Raw genomic sequence first — 21,623 nt, 5'->3', positions numbered from 1 at the left:
ACCCAGGTGTCCATTGCCAGTGCAGTTTAAGTTTTATAATTATACACTGGGATCCCTATCACACAGAATCTCCTGGGGATTTTTCTCTCCTGCACCTGTGCATGGTGCAGGCATTAGGTTTCCATTTCTCCTGGACCGCCCCCCCACCGCGCGCCAAGCCCTCTTCCTTTCCTCCATCTCTGTTCCACAAACAAGCCTACCTATTGCCTGTGGGCTGACAGGTAGAAGTTTTCTCCTCCACCATTGCCTGATGGTACAGCTTTTCCAGACCCCTGGCCTTTACACTGGGATTTGAATTTCATTTTTCACATTTTATGTGCTGAAGGCCATGTTTCCTATGCCTATGTGAACATGGAAGCCTTAACTTGTAGACACTATATCTGGCCTGGGATGTGGTTTTCCAAAGTTCCCACAGTATAATCTCTAGTTCACAATTTTGCCTTAATTTCTTGCTCTTGGAGTTTTTGCTTTTGTTGCTATTCTTTTGATTTCAGCTATGTTTTAAAATGTGGGTATTGTATTTTATCGTGCAGTTCTATGTGTTCACAATTTTGGTTGGGGTTGAGGGAGGGTATTTGTTTTATTTAGCTCAGTCTCTGATTTCCCAGAAATACGATTGTCTTAAGTGGATGTTTGTATTTAGGAAAGATGTTCATTTGGTATTTCGTAATACTGGAGCCATTTACTTTATGCATTCTGTCATTATTTACAAGAGTCTTTTTTGTTTGTTTGTTTCCTTGGGTTTTTCAGGTATAGAATTATGTCATCCAGAAACACTGCTACTTTTACCTTCATAAGTTAACCTTAAATTTTTAAAATTTCATTTCTTTATTTTGTTCATTTCTCTGGTTAATTCGTCCAGTGGGCATTTCTGTATTGTTCCTCACTTTTCTTTGAATTGGGTACTTTTTTTTTTTTTTTGCGGTACGCGGGCCTCTCACTGTTGTGGCCTCTCCCGTTGCGGAGCACAGGCTCCGGACGCGCAGGCTCAGCGGCCATGGCTCACGGGCCTAGCCGCTCCGCAGCATGTGGGATCTTCCCAGACCAGGGCACGAACCTGTGTCCCCTGCATCGGCAGGCGGACTCTTAACCACTGCGCCACCAGGGAAGCCCTGAATTGGGTACTTTTAAGAAGGATTTTTTCGAATGTTCTAAAGCGATTAACTTACACATGACTTAAATATCTCAGTTTGCATATTCACTTAATAAGAAATTATAGTGTAATTATTGTATATGATCTCACCAAAATGTCATTTTAAGAGTTAATTACAAAAGTAATGCAAAAAATAAATACACAAATGAAATCTTTTTAATTCAGATTTTTTTTTTAAATACCGATTTTCATTCTCCTTGTTTGTCTCTCATGGTATCCTCAGTGTGTTGCTATGTTTGCTTAAGTGTTCCAGCGATTGAGTACTAATTAATAGCAAACTGTTGTAATAACCACAAGTAGCACCCCTGCCTCCACCCCCGCCTCCATATAAGGGAAGATGGAACTTATAAAGGAATATTTACATGCGAGTGAGATGAAATGGAATCTGTGCATTCTACTTCACTTTCACTTTTAGTTACTGATTTCTGTAGTACGGTTCTGCTCCTTTGTGCTGTCTGTAACTTAGTGTTACATGCAGGCAGTTACTATTGAGTGTGTTGTGCTTATCGTCTTCACAGTACCAAGTACAGAGTAACTCTCTCCAAGCAGATATGTGTGTATTTTACTCGATTCTTTAACATGTTTGCAAAATATTTTGGTGGCACAAAGCTATGCCTTTTGTGGCTGGATGTTTCAGTAATTTAGAGGTCAGTTTCCTTTCTAGCTTCCCATACAACTTAAATATTCTGTTACCCTTATGGGTGGTGATCCTTATTACTGTTTCACATGTTTTATTTTGTATGTGTTTAGATCATGCCAGCCAGCCTCAGCTCAGATATATTAACTCAGATTTCAGTGCTGAAACTTTGTACTAGAATAGCCACAAAATTTAAAATTCTGAAGAGAAAGCTTGTAACTTACAACCTGTAAATTCTACTAGATTGTTTTTGGTAGTTTTTCCTCGTATTTAGCCTTAAGGAGAGATTCTACCTTTTGTTTCACTTGTGCGCCTGCTCTGGTGTCAGACTCTTGCCCTCCTCTCCTGCTGCACCCCACTTCCCCCACCCTGCTCCCACACGTCGTTTAAGTTGTCGCACTAACGCTCCTAAGTGTAATGGATCCCCTTTCTGTTCTCTGGTGTAGGGCTTAGGGCTTGGGCAGCTGTATTAGATATTGGCTAAGGGCACAGGCTTTGGAATCAAATAGACCTGAGTTTCAATCTTGATTCTTTTGTTCAGTAACCTGTATTTGCCCTCACAATAAATTTTTAAAAATTATTTTTAAGTTAGTTTCTTCCTCTGTGAGGTGACTGTTGATATACCTGCCTCACAGGGTTGTTGTGAGGATTAAACAGTCGTGTATGTGAAGCACTTTTATTACTGCCTGACGTATGGAAAGTGCTTAAGAATTGGTAGCTGTATTTGCTGCTGTTATTAATTTAAAGGTAGTAAACAAATTTACTCATTTTTGGTGACTTGGCCAGTTTTATATTGGAAGGGCTTAGAGACTAGCTTTAGGAAAACTGTAGATGCATTTCATATTAGATGAGTGGGGAGTATGTATATTTGAAAATAGTTGAATAATCCTCCCAATTTTTGCAGTATGGATTGACCTACAATTAAATGTATAATATACAGAGTTAGAAAAAACACAGAACTCTGGAAAAGTTTTCTAAAAATTAGGCTCATATGTAGGGCTTCCCTGGTGGCGCAGTGGTTGAGAGTCCGCCTGCTGATGCAAGGGACATGGGTTCGTGCCCCGGTCCGGGAAGATCCCACATGCCGCGGAGCGGCTGGGCCCGTGATCCATGGCCGCTGAGCCTGCGGGTCCGGAGCCTGTGCTCCGCAACGGGAGAGGCCACAACAGTGAGAGGCCCACGTACCGCAAAAAAAAAAAAAAAAAAAAAAATTATGAGTTTTAAAAATTAGGCTCATATGTTAATATAATAGCTTGGCTTCCTTATAAGTATTTTTCTAAAGGGTTTTAGACTTTTAAAGTTTCTCTTAGATGTATTTAAGACATACTTGTGAAATTCCTGGCCTATTTTAATGTCAGTGCAGTAGACATTGTGTTATAGCAGGAAGAGTATTAAACTGTTAGTTTGGAAACTTGGGTTTGAAGTCTGGCTTTGCTGTTGGCTGTGCACATATGTCCTTGGTCAGATAACAACCCCCCTGTGTGTAAATTTCTGATCTGTACTGCGGTGCTTGTTACCTGGCCTACCTTCGTTGCTCAGAAAATCAGACAAAATAATTATGTCAGGGCTCTTTAGAAAATACAGAGGACTATCCAGAGTAAAAATAAGTATTATCTCAGTTCTCAACCTTATTTTTATTCGCCTACATCTTTTTTCAAAAAACAGTGTTTGTGTTTTATGAATTCTTAGCAATTGAAATTCATATCCCTGTTAATCATATTTCTGTGACCAGAAGCATTTTGGTAACTTTTTTCTTGAATTGTGAGATGGCATATTACTTCAGGTGAAGTTTTTCAGTTGTTCCCCAAATAGCCAGAAAATAGCTCCTGGATAAGCTAATTCTTTCAGGAAGTGTAACTAACTGTGGCTGGAGAAACCATTTTCAGTCTCTGCTCAGAACTGATCGCCTCCATTAAGCCTTTGACTAACTGTGCCTGGTTTTACTTAATTTGCATTCCATCTGTATGGAGGCATGGAGTTGACAGTACATTCGTTTCTATTTGAGTGTTTCTGTAAGCCATTTTATGTCTTTTACATGTGACCTGGCCTTGTTTTCTCACATAGCTTGGAATCTCCTGAGGGGTGAAGACAATTGTCCTTTCCCTTTCTCCACCATAGATTCATGATAGAGGATGCTCTGCATACAATGGTTTCTTGCTAGTTGTGTTTAGGTAAAACCCGCACTAGAGCAGAGTATGCATCTGCAGGAATTTTCAGTTGTCTACTATATAGTGTATGCCTGTTTAAAGACAAAGGCATCAAAACAGTATACGTCTTGATTTTAAAAAAATATGGTATTTAAGTGGCCATGTATTTCAACTAAGACTAGACTTAGTTTTTTTTTTGCTTTTTCAAACCATTCTGTTAGTAGTATTTGGCCAAAAGAAATCTAATAAATCTCATTAAATAATTTGATTTTTTGATACTAAAATATTTTAGGGATATGTGATATTTGTATTGTTAATAGCCATAGTTTTAAATGATTCATTACAAAAAAGGAATTATGCCTTTTATTAAAGAAAGGCTTTTATAAAAGGCATAATTTTATAGTCCCAGTTATTTCTCACTTTTTGATTAATTTATTAAATTATCAGTAATTCTTATTATTGAAGTTTCTCATGTAAACCTTGATATGGAGGAGACGTATTCTTACAGTAAATATCCTAATTTATTTGGGAATGACTATATTTGAAAAAAAGAAATTCTTTACATTTGCTTTTAATCAGAGCTTTCTCTAAAATGAGACAAAATTGTCTTTTATTTTTGAACTTAAAGAATTTTGCTAAAGATGTTTCTTCCAAATGAACGTTTGCATTTTATTTTCCAGATTTTTTTCTCTGAAACCAATTTTTGCTTTCTAAGAAACATTTTTACATCTTCTTCAGGAATGTCATTGTCTGCTGGATCTTCCCCTCTTCACTCCCCCAAGATCACTCCACATACTTCTCCTGCTCCCAGAAGAAGAAGTCACACTCCAAATCCAGCAAATTACTTGGTGCCTTCTAGTGCCTCTACACCTGTTAATAATCCTGTTTCTCAGACTCCATCTTCTGGTCAGGTGATTCAAAAGGAAACTGTCGGTGGGACGACTTACTTCTATACAGACACAACTCCAGCACCTTTGACTGGAATGGTACGTCTGCATTTAAAGGAGAAAAGAGAGGGCTCTTATAACAGCTTCTTATTAATGAGATTAACGAGGAGGTTTACCCAGTCCTGTCTCTCTATACTGTGATGTGAAAAAGTAATTAATTTCTGACTTAGATGATAATTCTAATCTCTTCTTACCTGTTCAAAGTAATCTGTTTCTGCATTAATAATATCTCTAGTTTTGGACAAATCTGCTTGTAATCAGAAGTTATATTTAAGCTCTAGTTTATTACTTTATGGCATGTTTTGCTTATGGGGTTACCTAGTACTTGTGCTAGCTGGTGTTGATGTTTGCTGACTTTTGTTTGTAGATATAGGTAGTTTCACCTCTGAAGTTAGAGAAAGTAGTTAGAGAAGTAGATGGATTCTTACCAGTAGTTGCTGAAAGCAAACCGATGATAAATGCTTGCTCAGGCGAGGCAGTGATTTAATAGCTAGAACTCTGGATGGTGGAGGACACAGTGATAGGAGGCCTCCAGCATGGGTCACTGGTAAGGAGGGAGGAGGTTCAGGGAGCCCTGATTATGGGTAAGGAAAGAGCTACCAAAGGACTATGGGGGGGGGAGGGGCCGAGAGGGAAGCGTCATGTTCCGTAAATTGTACACTTTTAGTTTCATAATTTTGTCCATGTTCAAAAATCATTTAGCTATAGAAAAATAAGTAGTAGATGAAGATCTCGTGAGTAAGAAAGCCAAATTCCATTAAAATATGAATGCTGGTCTAAACTGTAGATATTTGACAAAATCATAACTGACAGGCTCAGATGAAAAGTATGTTTGGATTTTGGTAAGCAGATTTTGACCCCTTAAGTTAAATTAATGATTTATTTTGATTACATTTAATATTTTACTAAAAGGCAGATTGAGTGGAAAGACAACAGATTTTTATTTTTTCTTTTTAAGAGTCCCAGTTCTGCCATTGTTTTGTGACTCTTGAATCTTAGTACCTCTGAGACTGGTCCCCCGATCGTAAATGAGGTTAAGCACACGACCATCGTATGAGAAATAAATGTGAAAACATTTATAGAAGTACTTGTAAATCATGTAAAATGCTTTCTAAAAAATAATAAAATAGCTAATAGTTTCTTGTTTTGTTTTGTTTTTGGTCAGAGATCTTTCAAAAGTTATCACAGAACAGCTTGCCGAACTGAAGGTCAAATAATTGAGGTAGAGTAGAGACTTTCCTTGGTTCTTTCAAGTAAGAATTCCATCAATGCTTTACTTTTGGGGGGAGGGGTTATTATATTTTATAATTATTTACGTTTTTTATTTTATCATTTGTAGAAAAAAGTTAGTTTAATCTATGAAGAGGTTCTTTTGTCACAAAACTGTCTCAGCTGTTTTTGTGGAGATTATATGTGGCACATTTTTGTAATGTTTTTACCCTTCAAACCACTCTTAAAAATATGCTCCTGGTAAACCTGAGGTAGTCATGCCCAACTATACTACCTGATATAAGGAAACCAAGGCAAGAAAAAGGAGGCACTCTTCTCCCTTCAGGTATAGGTTAAAGGAAACCTTACAGGTATTGCAAAATCACTTCCTGGTTGAGGTCCAGAGCAGAAGAGCCACATGAGGGCAACAGAAATCAACTGAATTCATTTTTAAAAGAGAAAAAAAAATGTTTGTTTTGGCTTTAAAAATGAAAGAATAAAACAAAAGATATTTTAAGATGTACTTGATTTTGTATCGTGGACCAGTTGAAGCGAAGGAGAGGCAGAGGAAAAAGGGAAAAAAGCGGGGTGGTGAGAAGATTCCAATTGGAAGAGGCAAAGACAAGAAGCTGGAAGCAGAATTTAGTAACTTTGTTGTAGTTTGATTGGAAGGTATATTGTCATACCCTCCTGTTCACCTCCACTGCTGACCCAGAGTATGTTGGTCCTCTTTTCTGTTCTAGTTTGAAGTGTTAAGTATCTAGATAACATTTTGTTTAGTTTGGTCGCTAGAAACCCTTAAAGAGGACAGTTCTTTGGGCGTCCACGGCAGAGTTACTACATGAACTGACTGTGCCCAAGCACCTTTAATATCTACTTTCTTCCTCTCTTCCAGCTGCCTTAAAAAAATACTTAACAAAGAGCTCCTTTTGCCTCTCATTGGAGCTAAAATTTTACTGTATCTGAAGAAATGTTTCCTTTCTCATTAGATTTTTAAAAACTTGTTATTCCAATAAAGATTATTTAAAAAATGAAATCATTCAGAAGGTATACTAATAATAGCTATTCTCAGGTGTTTAATTCACTATTATTTAAAGATTAAAAGTATCAATTTGTCACTGTCATTTAAAGATTAAAACTTTATCAAAATAATGATAAAGCTTATCAATTGATCATGATATTTTCCCCCTTCCTATCTTTCAGGTTTTTCCAAACTACCATATTTATCCTCCAACTGCACCTCATGTTGCTTATATGCAACCAAAAGCAAATGCACCTTCCTTCTTCATGGCTGATGAACTCCGACAGGTATGCTTTCCGAGTTCGGAGTGGAAATACTTAATGTCTGTCGTGCTTTAGCAAAGAACTGGAGAAAGAACAGAGCTCCTTTCAAATTGTATTACTTAATCAAATATGCTGTAATAAAGAAGATAGAATTTAGAGTTTATGAGACTAATTGATATTTATTTAAGGAAACCCATTTTTTAAGAAAATTGCAAGTAACTGTGTTCAGATGTAGAACACGGAGTAGCTATTTAAATGGGCCACCTTTTTGCACGGCACTCCTGTGCACTGGAAGGTCTCCGAAGTGTACAAATAAATAATTTAAATGCTTTCTAACCACTAGACAACTTTTTGCTAATATCTGTAGTAGTTGGCTAATAAGTAATTTGGCCTAGAAATGAACTTCATTTTTAAGGCAGCTCAATATTTTCTGTAAAGTAGGTTTTATAAAATTATTTAGTTTTTTTGTCAGTGTTAAAACAGGTATTATTTGATATGTAGAATTTTACTTTACTCTTCGATTCTCGGAAATGTTTTTATTTCACAGAAGTAAGTTGCACCAGTATAATGTTTGTAGAGTGAATTATCGACGAGCTTGGCCACAGAGCTAGCCGTATGCTCTGGGTTATAGCACTGCTACTTGAAACCAACCTTAGCGATGGGCAGGTCTATCCAGGACTGGAATTTAGACGTTTCACATTATTGGAAATGTTATGTCCTGATACCAACATTAAAAAGTACACATGCCAAAAATATTAGTACTCAGGCTCTTCAGTTGCAATAGAAAGTCCAGATTTCAGAAGTTGTGTTTAGATGTAAATATACTTGTTTTCTTTTCTTAGGAGCTGATTAACAGACATTTAATAACAATGGCTCAGATTGATCAAGCAGATATGCCAGGTAAAATGCAAGTTGACTGATCCTTCCTTTTAAAGGAGAGTGTAATCCTTATGTAGTCCTACATGTTTTTATGCCTTAAGCTAGCTAATTACTATTTTATGACTACATTTATTTGAAACCTACTTAAGAAGAATTCCAAGATGCCATTGATCTAGAATTTTTTCAAAGAATTCTACATGTGACAAGATTCTAGTTCATCCAAAAAACAGGTAGTTTTAGAATTCATGGAGATTTACCTCATCGTGCACTAGGACATTAGTCTTTAGAAACGATGAAGTATAGGCGCTTGAGTAGGGGTGGGGAGGTGAGTGTTGTTATTATGGAGGCCGCGGCATGCCAGACAGGGCACTAAGGCTTTCTGCGTGTAAGTTTTTTCCTCACAAAACTCCTGTGGTATAGATACTAATATTATCACCTTTGTTTTATGTATGAGGAAACTGAAGTTAACAGGCAGGTTAAGTAACTTGCCTCTAAGAACAAGTGGCTAGTAATTATCTGACCGAGTCAGGATTTAAACCTCGGTTTTTCTGACTGTACCATGATGTTTCTCAGCATTAAAATCCCTTTGCCTAGCTTATTCGGTATAGGCACAATGAAATATGGTGTAATTTAGGAAAACTTTAGAAATAATACAGTAGGAATACATTTGCTATAGCGATAATCTCAAAACACCTGGTTGTAATCACGAATTCAGCACAGTCCACTGTGTATCCTCTTGATCGCTAAAAAATTCAAAGGAATATGTCTGTCTGGCTGTTATGTCTTAAGACTGGGCAGGAAACTTACCTGTCATAGCCTTTGAAATGTTCACGTTGGAATTTTCCTTATTATTAAGCATTGTCTTTGAGGCCCTAGCTAGGGTAAAAAAAAAAAAGTTAAAAGAGAAGATGCTATTTACAATGGCTTCAGAATATCAGTACCTAGGAATAAGCAGAACAAAAGATGTGTAAGATATCAGTGGCAGAGATTTACTAAGAGGTGTTAAATAAGATAAATATAGAGAGTGAAATACGATATTCATGAATAGGAGGACATAATGGTTGCCACTTTCGTAAACTAATCTATAGATTCGTATAATTTCAGTCAAAGCACATGAGCTATTCTTACTCTTATACTCCTGACACCTAATTCGTGTCCTAACAATTTAATTGTTAAGGGCTCAGTCCCATAAGACCACTCCTTCTTCAGATGCCAGCTGAAATGGGGTACCCAGGCTACTCAAACTTCTCTCCGGCCAACTACAAATTTGTGGGTTTCCACAACATGCCCTCAGGTTCGGCGATTAGCTGGAATGACTCACAGAACTCGGGAAAGCACTTTGTAAACTGTTACTGGCTTATTATAAAGAGTACAACTCAAGGAACAGCCAAATGGAAGAGATATATGGGGCAAAGTGTGGGGATAGGGTGGGGTGTGGGGAACTTCCATGCCCTCTCCAGGTATGCCACCCTCCCAGCACCTCATCATGCACACCAACCTGTAAGCCCTCTGAATCCCTCTGTTTAGGAATTCTTATGAATGTTTCATTGTCTTGGCGTAGTTGATTAAATCTCTTGGCTCTTCGTGATTGACTCAGTCTCCAACCTCTCTCTCTTCTGTGGAAGGTTGGGGGATTGGCTGAAATTTCCACACTTCTAATCAAGATTTTATTTTATTTTTTTATTATATTACAGCATAGCAGAGCTTTTCATAGTATATGATAAATATATCAGAGTAAAGGTCCAAGACTACCTGAAGCACTTTGAAGATTATGATTAGGGTTCTGGGTGTATTGGGGAGGGGAGGCTTGGTTTGAGTCTGTAGTAACTGAAACAGTGTCGTAATGGCACTGGGTTAGACAAATTGATTACTGGAACAGACTAGGGAGAACCTAGACACATTCTGTGATAGAGGTGGCTAATCAGTGGGGAAAGGAAGGCATTGGAAAAAATGGTTTTCTTTATGGTAAAAGATTGTATTGTTACAATTGTATCATGATCTCAAACCAGATGCAAAAACCAGTTCCAAATAGATTAAGAATTTAAATGTCAAAAGCAAAACTTTAAAATTCGTACAATGAAATACAAATGAGTAAATTTAATCTTTCCGTAGAGAAAGATTTCCTATACTGGAGGCAAAAATTCTTGACTCTTAAAGAAAGTACTGATAAATTTTACTGAATTACGGTTAAAGGGACTTCCCTGGTGGTGCAGTGGTTAAGAATCTGCCTGCCAATGCAGGGGACACGGGTTCGAGCCCTGGTCCGGGAAGATCCCACATGCCGCGGAGCGGCTGGGCCTGTGCACCACAACTACTGAAGCCCGCACACCTAGAGCTGGTGCTCCACAACAAGAGAAGCCACCGCAACGAGAAGCCCACGCACCACACAAAGAGGAGCCCCTGCTCGCCGCATGCAGCAACAAAGACCCAAGGCAGCCAAAAATTTAATTAATTAATTAAAAAAAATTAAAAACACTCCAAAGATATCTATAGTAAAGAAAAAACTTGAAGAAGGTATTTACACAATTGACAAAATAAAAACCACAAATTAGTAAGGAAAAAAAAAAAAAAAAAAAAAAAAAAAACAGAAAAATGGCCAAAAGGTAGGAATAGGCATTTCAAGAAAGTGGAAATTCATACAACGAAAAATCTACGAAGAAATGTTGAACATCACTGATGATTAGGGAGAGACAGATAAGATATCATTGGAAAGTCTGACCATGTGCAGTATTAGGATATGGATCCACAGGTTCTCCAGTACATTGCTCTTGGTTGTATAAATTGGTGAATGTGTTATCACTTTGGAAAATTCCTGAAGTTGAATATCTGTGTACCCTGTGATCTAGCAGTTCTGCTCCTAGATATAGGTAAACTATATATTTTTAACTAGAAAATGTATAAAGTATCCATAATATCACTGCTTACAATAGCAGAAACTTTGATCAGTCCAAACGCTCATCTTGAAGGACAGTGGGTGAATTAACATACTGTCAGACAATGGAATATTACATAGCAGTTTAAATGAAGAAAGTACACTTCATAAAGAAAGCAGTAATATGGAAGAATCTCAGTAATGTAATATTAAGTTTAAAAGTGAGCTGCGAGGGCTTCCCTGGTGGCGCAGTGGTTGAGAGTCCGCCTGCCGATGCAGGGGACACGGGTTCGTGCCCCGGTCCGGGAAGATCCCACATGTCGCGGAGCGGCTGTGCCCGTGAGCCATGGCCGCTGAGCCTGCGCGTCCGGAGCCTGTGCTCCGCAACGGGAGAGGCCACAACAGTGAGAGGCCCGCGTACCACAAAAAAAAAAAAAAAAAAAGTGAGCTGCGAGAGACTACATAGAGCATGATACCTTTTTATAAAGTTGAAATTTATGTATGTATTTACATTATCAATAAATGCATGTGTATATGCATATATGCATATACGTAATAAACTTTTGAGGAATACATATAGGTATAATGAAACTATATAAAAACGGAAGGAAGAGAGAGAGGTTGGTAGAGAACCATGTATTTAGATGACCGTTCAAGTCAAGGTCTGAGGCTTCGTTTTGTGTGCCAAGTTTGCAGATGCTTACCGTATTATTAAGAATAATTAACTGAATAAAAGCAGGCCATGCATGGACACGAGCTAGTGGTTTGAGTGTCACAAACTAAAGATTGTGGTTAATCCAATTCTGTGCGCCCGTGTTCAAACAAGGTTTAATAAGTGGTTTTTTTCTGTCGCTTGTCTCACTCTGATCTTTTTTATGTCTCATGTTGACTATTAACCTTTGACTCATTTTCACTCATTTATTAATGTTGGTCTTACTGACTTTTTCCTTTCCCTTTTCCTTTCCATTCTTCATACTTCCATCAAATTAGGACTTCTCAACTCAAATCATAATTTATTTCCTGTAGGTCAGTGGTTCTCAGCCAGGAATGATTTTATCCCTCATGGGTCATTTGGCAACGTCTGGAACATTTTTGATTGTCACAGTTGGCAGCGGGGTGCTACTGGCTACTGGTGGGTTGAGGCCACGGATGCTGCTAAATACCCTACAGTGCACAGGACAGTCCCCGACAACAAAGGATTGTCTGGTCCAATATGTCACTAGTGCTGAGCTTGAGAAACTCTGCCATAGGTTTACCATGGTGAGCCTCAGACATTCAGTATCTTAGAACCAGTCTGTCATTCTCTATGTTCTTTGAGGGGACGTTGGGTTGAATAGAGGAAAGAAACTAAAATTTTCTTTATCATTATTTTTAATGTTATTTGGTTGAACTGAGCCCCAGACTAAATATTGGGCTAAATTAAGGAGTGCATTTGTCTGGGATCTTCCAAGTTGGTTTTCTTTACTTTGATTTTTGATGCCAAACAGTGATTGAGACACCCCTGTTCCCTTTATTGGTACTTAATTTTGTGTATTTGTTAAACTGAACTAGAAACAAAACAGAACAACAAATGAATATTCCTGTCTATTAAGGGAAACATTTGGTTTTCAAGGTTAATATTAGGCCACATATGATTATTTCAGAGTAGACTGGGAAATGTAGGGTTAAAAGATGATTTTCCGAAAAAAGGTTAAAATCAGGATGTACAGATATAAAAAGGAGAAAGTACTAAAGATTTTATTTAAGTTGTGAGGGAGCCAATCCTATATTACAAAACACATCATAGATGAGGAATATTGAAACAAATGTGTAAACTGTCTTTTCCACAGGGGAGGAGGGAAGTCCGTCGAGCCTTCACCAGACAGAATTGCCTATAGACGAGAATTATTTTGCAGTGCGGTATTTATCAGTTATTTACAGCTTAACAGAGGTGTAAAATATCTCCCACAGAATCTGACGCCAGAGGGTTATCCTTTAGACAGTGCACCGTTTTCCACTGAAGCACAATTGTTTTCCTTCAGTGTGTAGAATTCATGACTTGCTTAAAAGTAGGCAGAGGGAGAAGGGAGTTCAGAGCATAAGATTTTTAGCTTATTGTGGCCCTCACGCAGTCTCTTTGTCACACTGATGCTCTGAGTACTGGTGTTTGGTGTAGTAAATTTCAAGTCCTTGTTGTTGGTCTGTTAGCTGTCTCACCACTCTTTCCATTTGTTTTAGCGCACTGGAAGCAGTCTCATCCATAATTTTGTAGTAAACATGCCACATCTTCTGTAAGATCTTTCCTAATATCCTTGGAACTGGCTTTCCTTTCCATGGCTTTGTATTTCCATGTGTAGTGGTTCTCAAAGCACTTGACCCAACAGCGACTTTTCATTATCACCTGGGAACTTGTTAGAATTGCAAATCCTTGGGCCCTGGTTTAGACCTACTTACTGACTCAAAACTCTGGGCATGGGACCCAGCAAACTGTGTTTTAACAAGCCTCTAGGTAATTCTGAAGGGTGCTAGAGTTTAAGAACCAGTGCCATGGTGAATTGTACTTTTTTAAAAGCTATTTTGCTTGGTACTGTATTGTTTTATGTAAGTCTCAATCCTTTTTCTCTAAGCCTCTTGATAAGAACCCATATTTCATTAATATGTGTTCACTAATACATAGTGGATACTCAATATATTTTTACTAATTTGAAATTAATTCCCTTATTAAGTGCTCCTTATCAAAAAACTAGGAAACAACATTTATTCATCATTTGTTTCTTTGTGGAAATTGAACTGATTGTTCAAATAAAAAATAGTAAATGGGCAAAAGTTACAGCTATATTCACTTGTGTGTATATTTCCCTTATACCGCCTTTCTTCCATAGAACATGCCTTGACCTTGGTTTGAAAGTTAACAATGAATTGATGTTTGTTTTTCACTACGGCCAAAATTCGATCTAGGGGTTAAGAGCACAAGACTACAGAATCAGAATCCTGGGTTTGCATCTCAACTACCTCTCTAGATGTGTGATTTTCACTTTCCTTGTTTATGAAATAGGGAATCCTATCTCATAGAATTGTTTCAAGAACTAAGAGATAATGAGTGTAAGTATTTGGTAAAGGCAGAGGGGTCATTTTGGACCTGTCTTCTGGAATTTCTTAATGACGTTTCACTTGTATTTCTTAATAGGAAATACAGGGGAACATGGCAGGCATAGTGGTAAAGCTGTTTTAGTTTTTTTCTTTTGTGTTTTGCTAGGTATTCAAACTGCTATTCCAGTGAATGGTTTGAGAGTTTGGTACAGATTGCTATATTTGTACATATAAATTGATATACATACACAGACATATTACATATACACTCCAGTTTATTGTTATTTGTTTTCAGTTTCTTTAAAAAAGAATTTCATGTACTTAACTCCATTGTCTAAATATGTTTTTACAAAATAAGATGTTTAAAGACAAAAACTGTCTTGATTTTTATTTTACATCAGAATCAGAAATGGTTAATATCTCATAAGTGATAATGCAAATTGTTTCTAACAGCTGAGAAACAAGAGTGGTGTGCTATTATAAAAGACAAATATTTTTGAGTGCATGAAATCTAGTTGTTCTTTTGTTGTTTTATAATGCCTGTTTTTATTGATAGTGAGACGAGTGTGTCCTATAGAATTGTTATAAATGTTGACACTGTTCTAGAATACAGTGTGTTTGATATCTGGTTTATAGAGTTGGTTTCTTCTTCATTACTTTGAGATCTGAGAGATTTGTGAATGTCTGCAAGTTAAAGTCATCTTCTTATGAATTACTCTAGCAGTCCCTACAGAAGTTGACAGCTACCATAGCCTGTTCCCTCTAGAACCACTGCCACCACCCAACCGGATACAGAAATCAAGTAATTTTGGATACATTACGTCCTGCTACAAAGCTGTAAATAGCAAAGATGATCTGCCTTATTGCCTTCGGAGGATACATGGTAAGGAAGATAAATTATCCTCTTTTCGGAGCATATTAGTGAGGCTAAGATTATTCATAGATTCCTAAATGAGTTTATTTAACATGAATTTAAAGGATAATACATATATTATTTCATTTGGAAATTAGTATTTCATAAGTGATGTATAACATGGCTTTTTCTGCACATTTCTTTTTTTTTTAATTAATTTATTTTTGGCTGCGTTGGGTCTTTGTTGCTGCGTGCAGGCTTTCTCTGGTTGTGGCGAGCAGGGGCTACTCTTTGTTGTGGCGTGTGGTCTTCTCATTGCGGTGGCTTCTCTTGTTGCGGAGCACGGGCTCTAGGCGCGGGCTTCAGTAGTTGTGGCTTGTGGGCTCTAGAGCTCAGGCTCAGTAGTTGTGGCTCACGGGCTTGGTTGCTCCGTGGCACGTGGGATCTTCCCGGACCAGGGCTCGAACCCCTGTCCCCTGCACTGGCAGGCGGATTCTTAACCACTGTGCCACCAGGGAAGCCCTCTGCACATTTCTGATGAAATAAGGGGGAGATGTCATTTACAGGTTAGCAGAAAATTTTTTCTTTTTCAGGTTTTCGTCTTGTTAACACAAAGTGCATGGTATTGGTGGACATGTGGAAGAAAATCCAGCACTCAAATATCGTGACCTTGCGTGAAGTGTTTACCACTAAAGCTTTTGCAGAGCCTTGTGAGTGACTTGTAATGGTCTTTTTGCTAGTGGGCTTCATTATTTGAAGCCAGATTGCAGTAATGAGTGTTTGTGTTTTATTTTAAGCTCTTGTGTTTGCATATGATTTCCACGCTGGAGGAGAGACTATGATGAGCAGACACTTCAATGACCCTAATGCAGATGCCTATTTCACAAAGAGAAAGTGGGGTAAGAAAAAGATTCAAGCAACCTGTGTTTGACAGATGCCTTTGCTCTGTGGAAGAGTAGTTTTGTATTTTAAAACACATGTAAATTTAGCCCTGTAATCATTCAGCGTAAAGACCCTATTGCATTTAAAAAAGAAATACCTTAAAGAAATGGAGTCAATATGTAACAAGTTAGGAAATAACATGTTATGTACATGTGTAGACTGAGATGAAGGTGGGTTATGAAAGACTCATGTAAATACCTGAAATTTAAGTAGCTGAGAATACGATAAAAGGCTTTTTTTCCTCTTAAAATTTTTTTTCTTTAAAAAATATAATGCTTTCTGGGGCTTCCCTGGTGGCGCAGTGGTTGAGAGTCCGCCTGCCAATGCAGGGGACGCGGGTTCGTGCCCCGGTCCGGGAAGATACCACATGCCATGGAGCGGCTGGGCCCGTGAGCCATGACCACTGAGCCTGCGCGTCTGGAGCCTGTGCTCCGCAACGGGAGAGGCCACAACAGTGAGAGGCCCGCGTACCACACACACACACAAAATTATAATGCTTTCTGAATAAAGATGGTTTGGAAAATTCAGTAAATTGAAAAGTAATCCCTGTAAGTTCACCACCCAAAGCACGTCTCTTGGTATATTTCTTTCTAGTCTTGGTTTTTTGTTGTGTTTTGTTTTGTTTTGCATACTCCAGTGTGACGGTGTGTCATTTATCAATATGTAATTATTTCCCTAAACAAATGCTTTTGCTTGAAGGTGGGATTCTGTGTTCCTTAAGGAGCTAGTCTTCAAAATAAATTTTCAGGTAACTTTTACTTAAATGGGGAATATTTTTTTTTTGCCCCTTTCTAATATTTACTTAAAGAATTGTTTTTTAGTTCAAATATTGCAAAGAACCAAAATATTTTAATTACATCCTAACAAATGATTATTAAAGGGTAAGTTGTTTCAGAGTAAAAATAAATCCATTTTGTTGTGTCTATTAATTAGTTTATGTTTTGGGGGAAGGAAAAATGTATGTATCATTTTCTTGTATGGGGGCAGGAAAGAAACATTACGTTCTTGGCAGTGGTTTTTAATTTGTTAAAGATTTTCCTGAATATATCCTGAGAGGAAGTAAGGAGGGAGAAGACTTGAGTCCACATTCCAGTATCTTTTGGATCATGACTCCTTTAAGAACCGTCATTATGGATAAAAAATGTATTCTGTTTACTTGTAACTGTGCTTTCTGACAGTTGAAAGAAGAAAGCTGTGGTTACATGGCTGTTTCACATTAAAAATCTGGTCACATAGTGTGGTCATTTGTTTCCTTTTGCCATGTCATCTGTAGCACATACATAATTTTGTTGAAGGGGATGTGGTATAACTTTTCCTACAGATGAATATAGCTGTAGTTGTTCAAGTTTATTTTAGTAATAACACCTGTGAAGTGACTGTTGGCTTTAATTTACAGCTGGGTTTCTCAGCCTCAGCACTGCTGACATTTGGGGCTGGATAATTATTTGTGCGGGGCCGTTCTGGGCATCGCTGGGTGTTCAGCTGCATCCCCGCCATCTACCCACTAGATGCCAGGAGCAGCCCCTCCTCCAATTGTGACACCAAAAATATCTCTAGGTACCTCCAAATGTCCCTGAGGGGGCAACACGGACCCCTGTTGAGAACCACTGATTTATAGCACTCCTTTCCAGTTTTTTTTTTTTTTTTAATCTTAATTCTGTTTTTTGGTGTTGTCTGACTATTGGATATATTATGTTTACATTTTCCTAGGAATCAGTTCTTTTTCTAGTATTGTTTGAATGGTAGTAACTTCCCTAAATGTACCATATATACTTTAATTTACAACAATTTATATAATACAAGGCAATCCTCTGTTTTCGCAATATGAATATTAAAAAAAGAAGGAAAAAAGAGCCAGTGTTTGTATAAACTTATAGAGACATAAATGGAAGTATAATGCTTTCTTATACTACTTAATTTGTTAATTTAAAACAAACTAAAAAATCGCATATTGTAATAAATATTCTAATAAGAAAGTGGCAGTAATAATAGCATACCATATAGGGACTGTGATAAGAGGTTTAAAATGACATAATGTGGGTAAAGTAACTAGACAGAATCTGGCACACAGTATGTACTAAATATTTGCTATGAATATGTAGCTATAAATATTTGCTATAAATATTTCTTTTCCTTATTACCACACTTATTAAATAGTTTTATTTAAACTCTTCGTGGTTGTCTTTGATGTTGTCTTGACATTTATCACTAGAGCTACTTTTTGAGTCATCTATCACTGTTTTCCAGATGGTATTATCTTTAGTTCTGTCTAAATTGAGGGATAGCAGTTTTTGAATTTTGTATTTGCTCTTCCTTATTTGCTATTTATTATCTCTACAATTAACCATTTAACTGTGTTGCTTTTATAACTGATTCAGAAAAGGTTTGTTTACAACCGTATGAACACTTGGATTTATAAAGTCATATTCCCTGAAATAATTACAAAGTCCAGATTAAATTTATACGGCTTCTTTTCTGCTGATTAACAGTGACCCAGAAAGTAGTATCAAGAAGCACTTAACAAGAGTCGATAGAATCAAAAGGATTACTTTTCATGGTAGACCAGGTTATTTTTGTGTCTCTTCATTACACATAAGTGACCTTCAGTGTTTTACATTTATGTTTTCTGTGAATTGGATGTCATTTCATCTAACTGACTTGGCTATAATAGGGGAGGCTGAGCAGTATGAGGAGAATAAGAAAACACTCAACATAAATGATGGTAGAGACTTTTGTTTCCCTCAAGCCACAGGTGTGCAGTTCCCACACACCTGAATGGTAGTATAGGCAAGGGTTAGCCACACTTTAAGAAAAATAATCTCCGCAGTTCCTGTTTTTAATCTGAGCTCATTTATTTGGCTCACAATTAAGTATAAATTCTTACTTTAAATAATTTTTGTGCAATAATTATAATGGTCACAGAAAAGAGAAGCTCAGCGAGAGCTCTGCTGCTGCTAACACTATAAAGGTATAATATCATAAATAAGAAAATTTGGGTTTGTTTCTTCATTTCTTCTTGGTTTGCATGTTTTAGTCTTTTAGTTAATTATTTAAATGAAGATGCCATTTTTTATTTGCTTTTATAGGTCAACACGATGGACCATTGCCCAGACAGCATGCTGGGTTATTGCCAGAATCTCTTATTTGGGCTTATATCGTCCAGCTGAGCTCTGCGTTACGCACCATTCACACAGCAGGCTTGGCATGTCGAGTTATGGACCCAACAAAGATTCTGATAACTGGCAAAACGAGGTACTGGCATTTTGAGCTTTGGCTTCTTTATTGAGCACCTAACCTGTGACAGCTTAGTAAGCATAGCGTGATGATCTGTTTTAATTCTACCTTTTCATATATTCCATCCAGAAGAACTGCCGTGACTTTGAGTTCATTTGTAAGTTTTCTTAAAATGTTGAATTCTTAATAAGATGCCTGGTTATTAACCAAGATCCTGTGAGGGTTTGGGAGGTATGTATGGTTAAGGTTGGGGGGATAGCAAACAGTGTCAGTACAACTTTTCTGTGTACAACTGTGGTTCTCACATTTTGTCACGAGTCCCAGTGTTCTGGAGGACTTAGCATAGGCTGTTGGGCTCCACCCCCAGTGTTCTGATTCAGGAAGTCTGGGGCGGGGCCTTAGAATCTGCATTTCTAACAAGTGCCTGGGTGACTGATGCTGTTGCTGCTGATTGGGTTTCATGCTTTGAGAACCAGTGATAAAGGGTTAAGTAACACAGACCTTGACTTCACTAGAGTTTTATTTGAGTTGCTGAAATTTTGAGAGTTGTCTTGGGTAGCATAGCATAAAGAGCTTAAGGTCTAGTACCAGGTTACCTGGGTTCATATCCTGGCTCTGTTAGTTACTTAATTAACATCTATGTGTTCAGCAGTCTGTGAGACAGGTACTATTATTATCTCCATTTTCCATATTTGTAAGGTACCTGCCTCATAAGATTATTGAGAGGATCAAATGAATTACTACATATAAAATGCTTTGAATGTGCCTAGTACATGTTAAGAAGCTAACTAGTTCTCTTTTCATGAATAACTAATAAAGAAGCAGCTCGGTTTGGTGAAAAGACCACTGGCCTGGTAGTCAAAAGATGTGTTATAGTCCTGGCTTTATCCATTCCTGACTTTTATAACCATAGGCCTATCACTTGATGTCTGTGATGTCATCTCTAAAATGGTGATTGATAGAGGTTATGGGGGGTAGGACAGGAGGTAAGACTGGATAGGATTCTGAGATCCCTCCTAATATCATAAGAAATGTTCAATTTCCAGTAGTATATAATTTATTTTAAATCTCATTTTAATTATTTTCTTTAAATTTTCTGGTCTTTAAAGGTTGCGAGTAAATTGTGTTGGAGTTTTTGATGTTTTAACATTTGATAACAGTCAGAATAATAATCCATTGGCATTAATGGCTCAATACCAGGTGAGTAAGAATTAACATGGATACTTAATAACTTAAGGCTTGATTTTTTTTTTTAAAGATAAATTTTGTTTATTTTAAAGTTTTTCAGGGTTTTAAGTCTAGATTTCAGTTTATGCTGGGGGTGGTCTCTATGCAAACTTTGAACGTGTATTTTCTTAATCCCTGTGCTGTGTTTAGTGTAGAGCCCTTATACGTTGGCATATACAGAATTAATGACAGTGTCAGAGACTCCAGCTGTTTGAATGAAAATGCATTTATTTGACAAGGAAATTTGTCCTCAGCATAGATTAAAACAATTAGTCAGCTGAATGAAATATATTAAATGACATTTTACCTTTTCTTCACTTTTTAGTGTGTTAAAATCACACCTGTTATTTTTACTTTTAGAATAGTTGTCCCACTATCAATCCAAAATTTTTATTTTCAAAGGAAAATTTTTGTATTGCTGTTTTCTAAATGATTTTTTTTCTTTTGCTTAACCAAAGCCTATCACTCACTTCTTGTACATTATTAGAATTTGGTTATAGTCTGACTTCATCATAATATTGTGGACTTAGGTCCCATTTTGTTCTTAGCTATTTAGTTTTTATTTCTTGATTAACACAATGTGTAGCAGAGTAAGAACCTACCTCTGCAAGGAGCATTAAGTGTAGTTGCTTTTGCTTTGATTACCCTGTGCAAGTAATGTAGCTATTTAAAGTAAATACTTCGTATCATTCAGTTTGTATTCATATTTTTTGGAGGTATGCAGTTGTCATTTTAAGACAATGTTAGTTTCTTTCATGTAAGAAATCTTTGTTGTTTCTGAACATTTATTAACTTACAGAGGTTTGATGTAAGGCAGAATCTCTCGTTTACATGGAGAAACAAGGAGGAGAATACCTTCCCTTCCCACTGTCCTTCTCATTTCATTCTCTTTTCTTGAAATCTTTGAAAGATTTTAGTTCACTTTATGAGACAGAATTTCAGAACAAAAGGAAAGGCCAGAAGGAGAAGTAGAGTCCAGGTAGTTTTTAGTATTACAGTTGATTCATGCATAAACCTCTTCCTTTGCTACTGGACCGTGGACAGTGCAGTCCCCAGACTTAGAGCCACTCATCACATTCAGTTGTATGCAGCCTTTACCCAGCTTCTTCCCCTCTGCTGGTGCCCACCTACCCCCAGCAGCAGCCAAGCTGTTCTGGTTGGTGGGGCCAT

At 37.3% G+C, this 21,623-nt stretch overlaps 1 protein-coding gene across 10 annotated transcripts in view; it reads left to right on the top strand.

Moving 5' to 3' along the window:
* Positions 1-21,623, top strand: part of PAN3 (poly(A) specific ribonuclease subunit PAN3) — a 107,728-nt gene that overhangs the window by 66,749 nt on the left and 19,356 nt on the right. For 6 of the 10 annotated variants that reach the window (XM_024755435.1, XM_024755440.1, XM_024755437.1 and 3 more), the window contains 9 exons: positions 4,676-4,923; positions 6,050-6,106; positions 7,297-7,401; positions 8,220-8,277; positions 14,919-15,080; positions 15,644-15,760; positions 15,848-15,949; positions 19,079-19,244; positions 20,336-20,426. In XM_024755435.1, coding sequence (XP_024611203.1) covers positions 4,676-4,923; positions 6,050-6,106; positions 7,297-7,401; positions 8,220-8,277; positions 14,919-15,080; positions 15,644-15,760; positions 15,848-15,949; positions 19,079-19,244; positions 20,336-20,426 — 1,106 coding nt within the window. The remainder of the gene's footprint in view (positions 1-4,675; positions 4,924-6,049; positions 6,107-7,296; positions 7,402-8,219; positions 8,278-14,918; positions 15,081-15,643; positions 15,761-15,847; positions 15,950-19,078; positions 19,245-20,335; positions 20,427-21,623) is intronic. The other 4 variants (XM_024755438.1, XM_024755439.1, XM_024755441.1 and 1 more) reach the window with 2 other exon arrangements.

This window comes from Neophocaena asiaeorientalis, unplaced genomic scaffold, assembly GCF_003031525.2.
Source record: "Neophocaena asiaeorientalis asiaeorientalis breed wild unplaced genomic scaffold, Neophocaena_asiaeorientalis_V1.1 scaffold59, whole genome shotgun sequence".
Lineage (NCBI taxonomy): Eukaryota > Metazoa > Chordata > Mammalia > Artiodactyla > Phocoenidae > Neophocaena > Neophocaena asiaeorientalis.
This window is presented reverse-complemented; position numbering and strand designations above follow the sequence as displayed.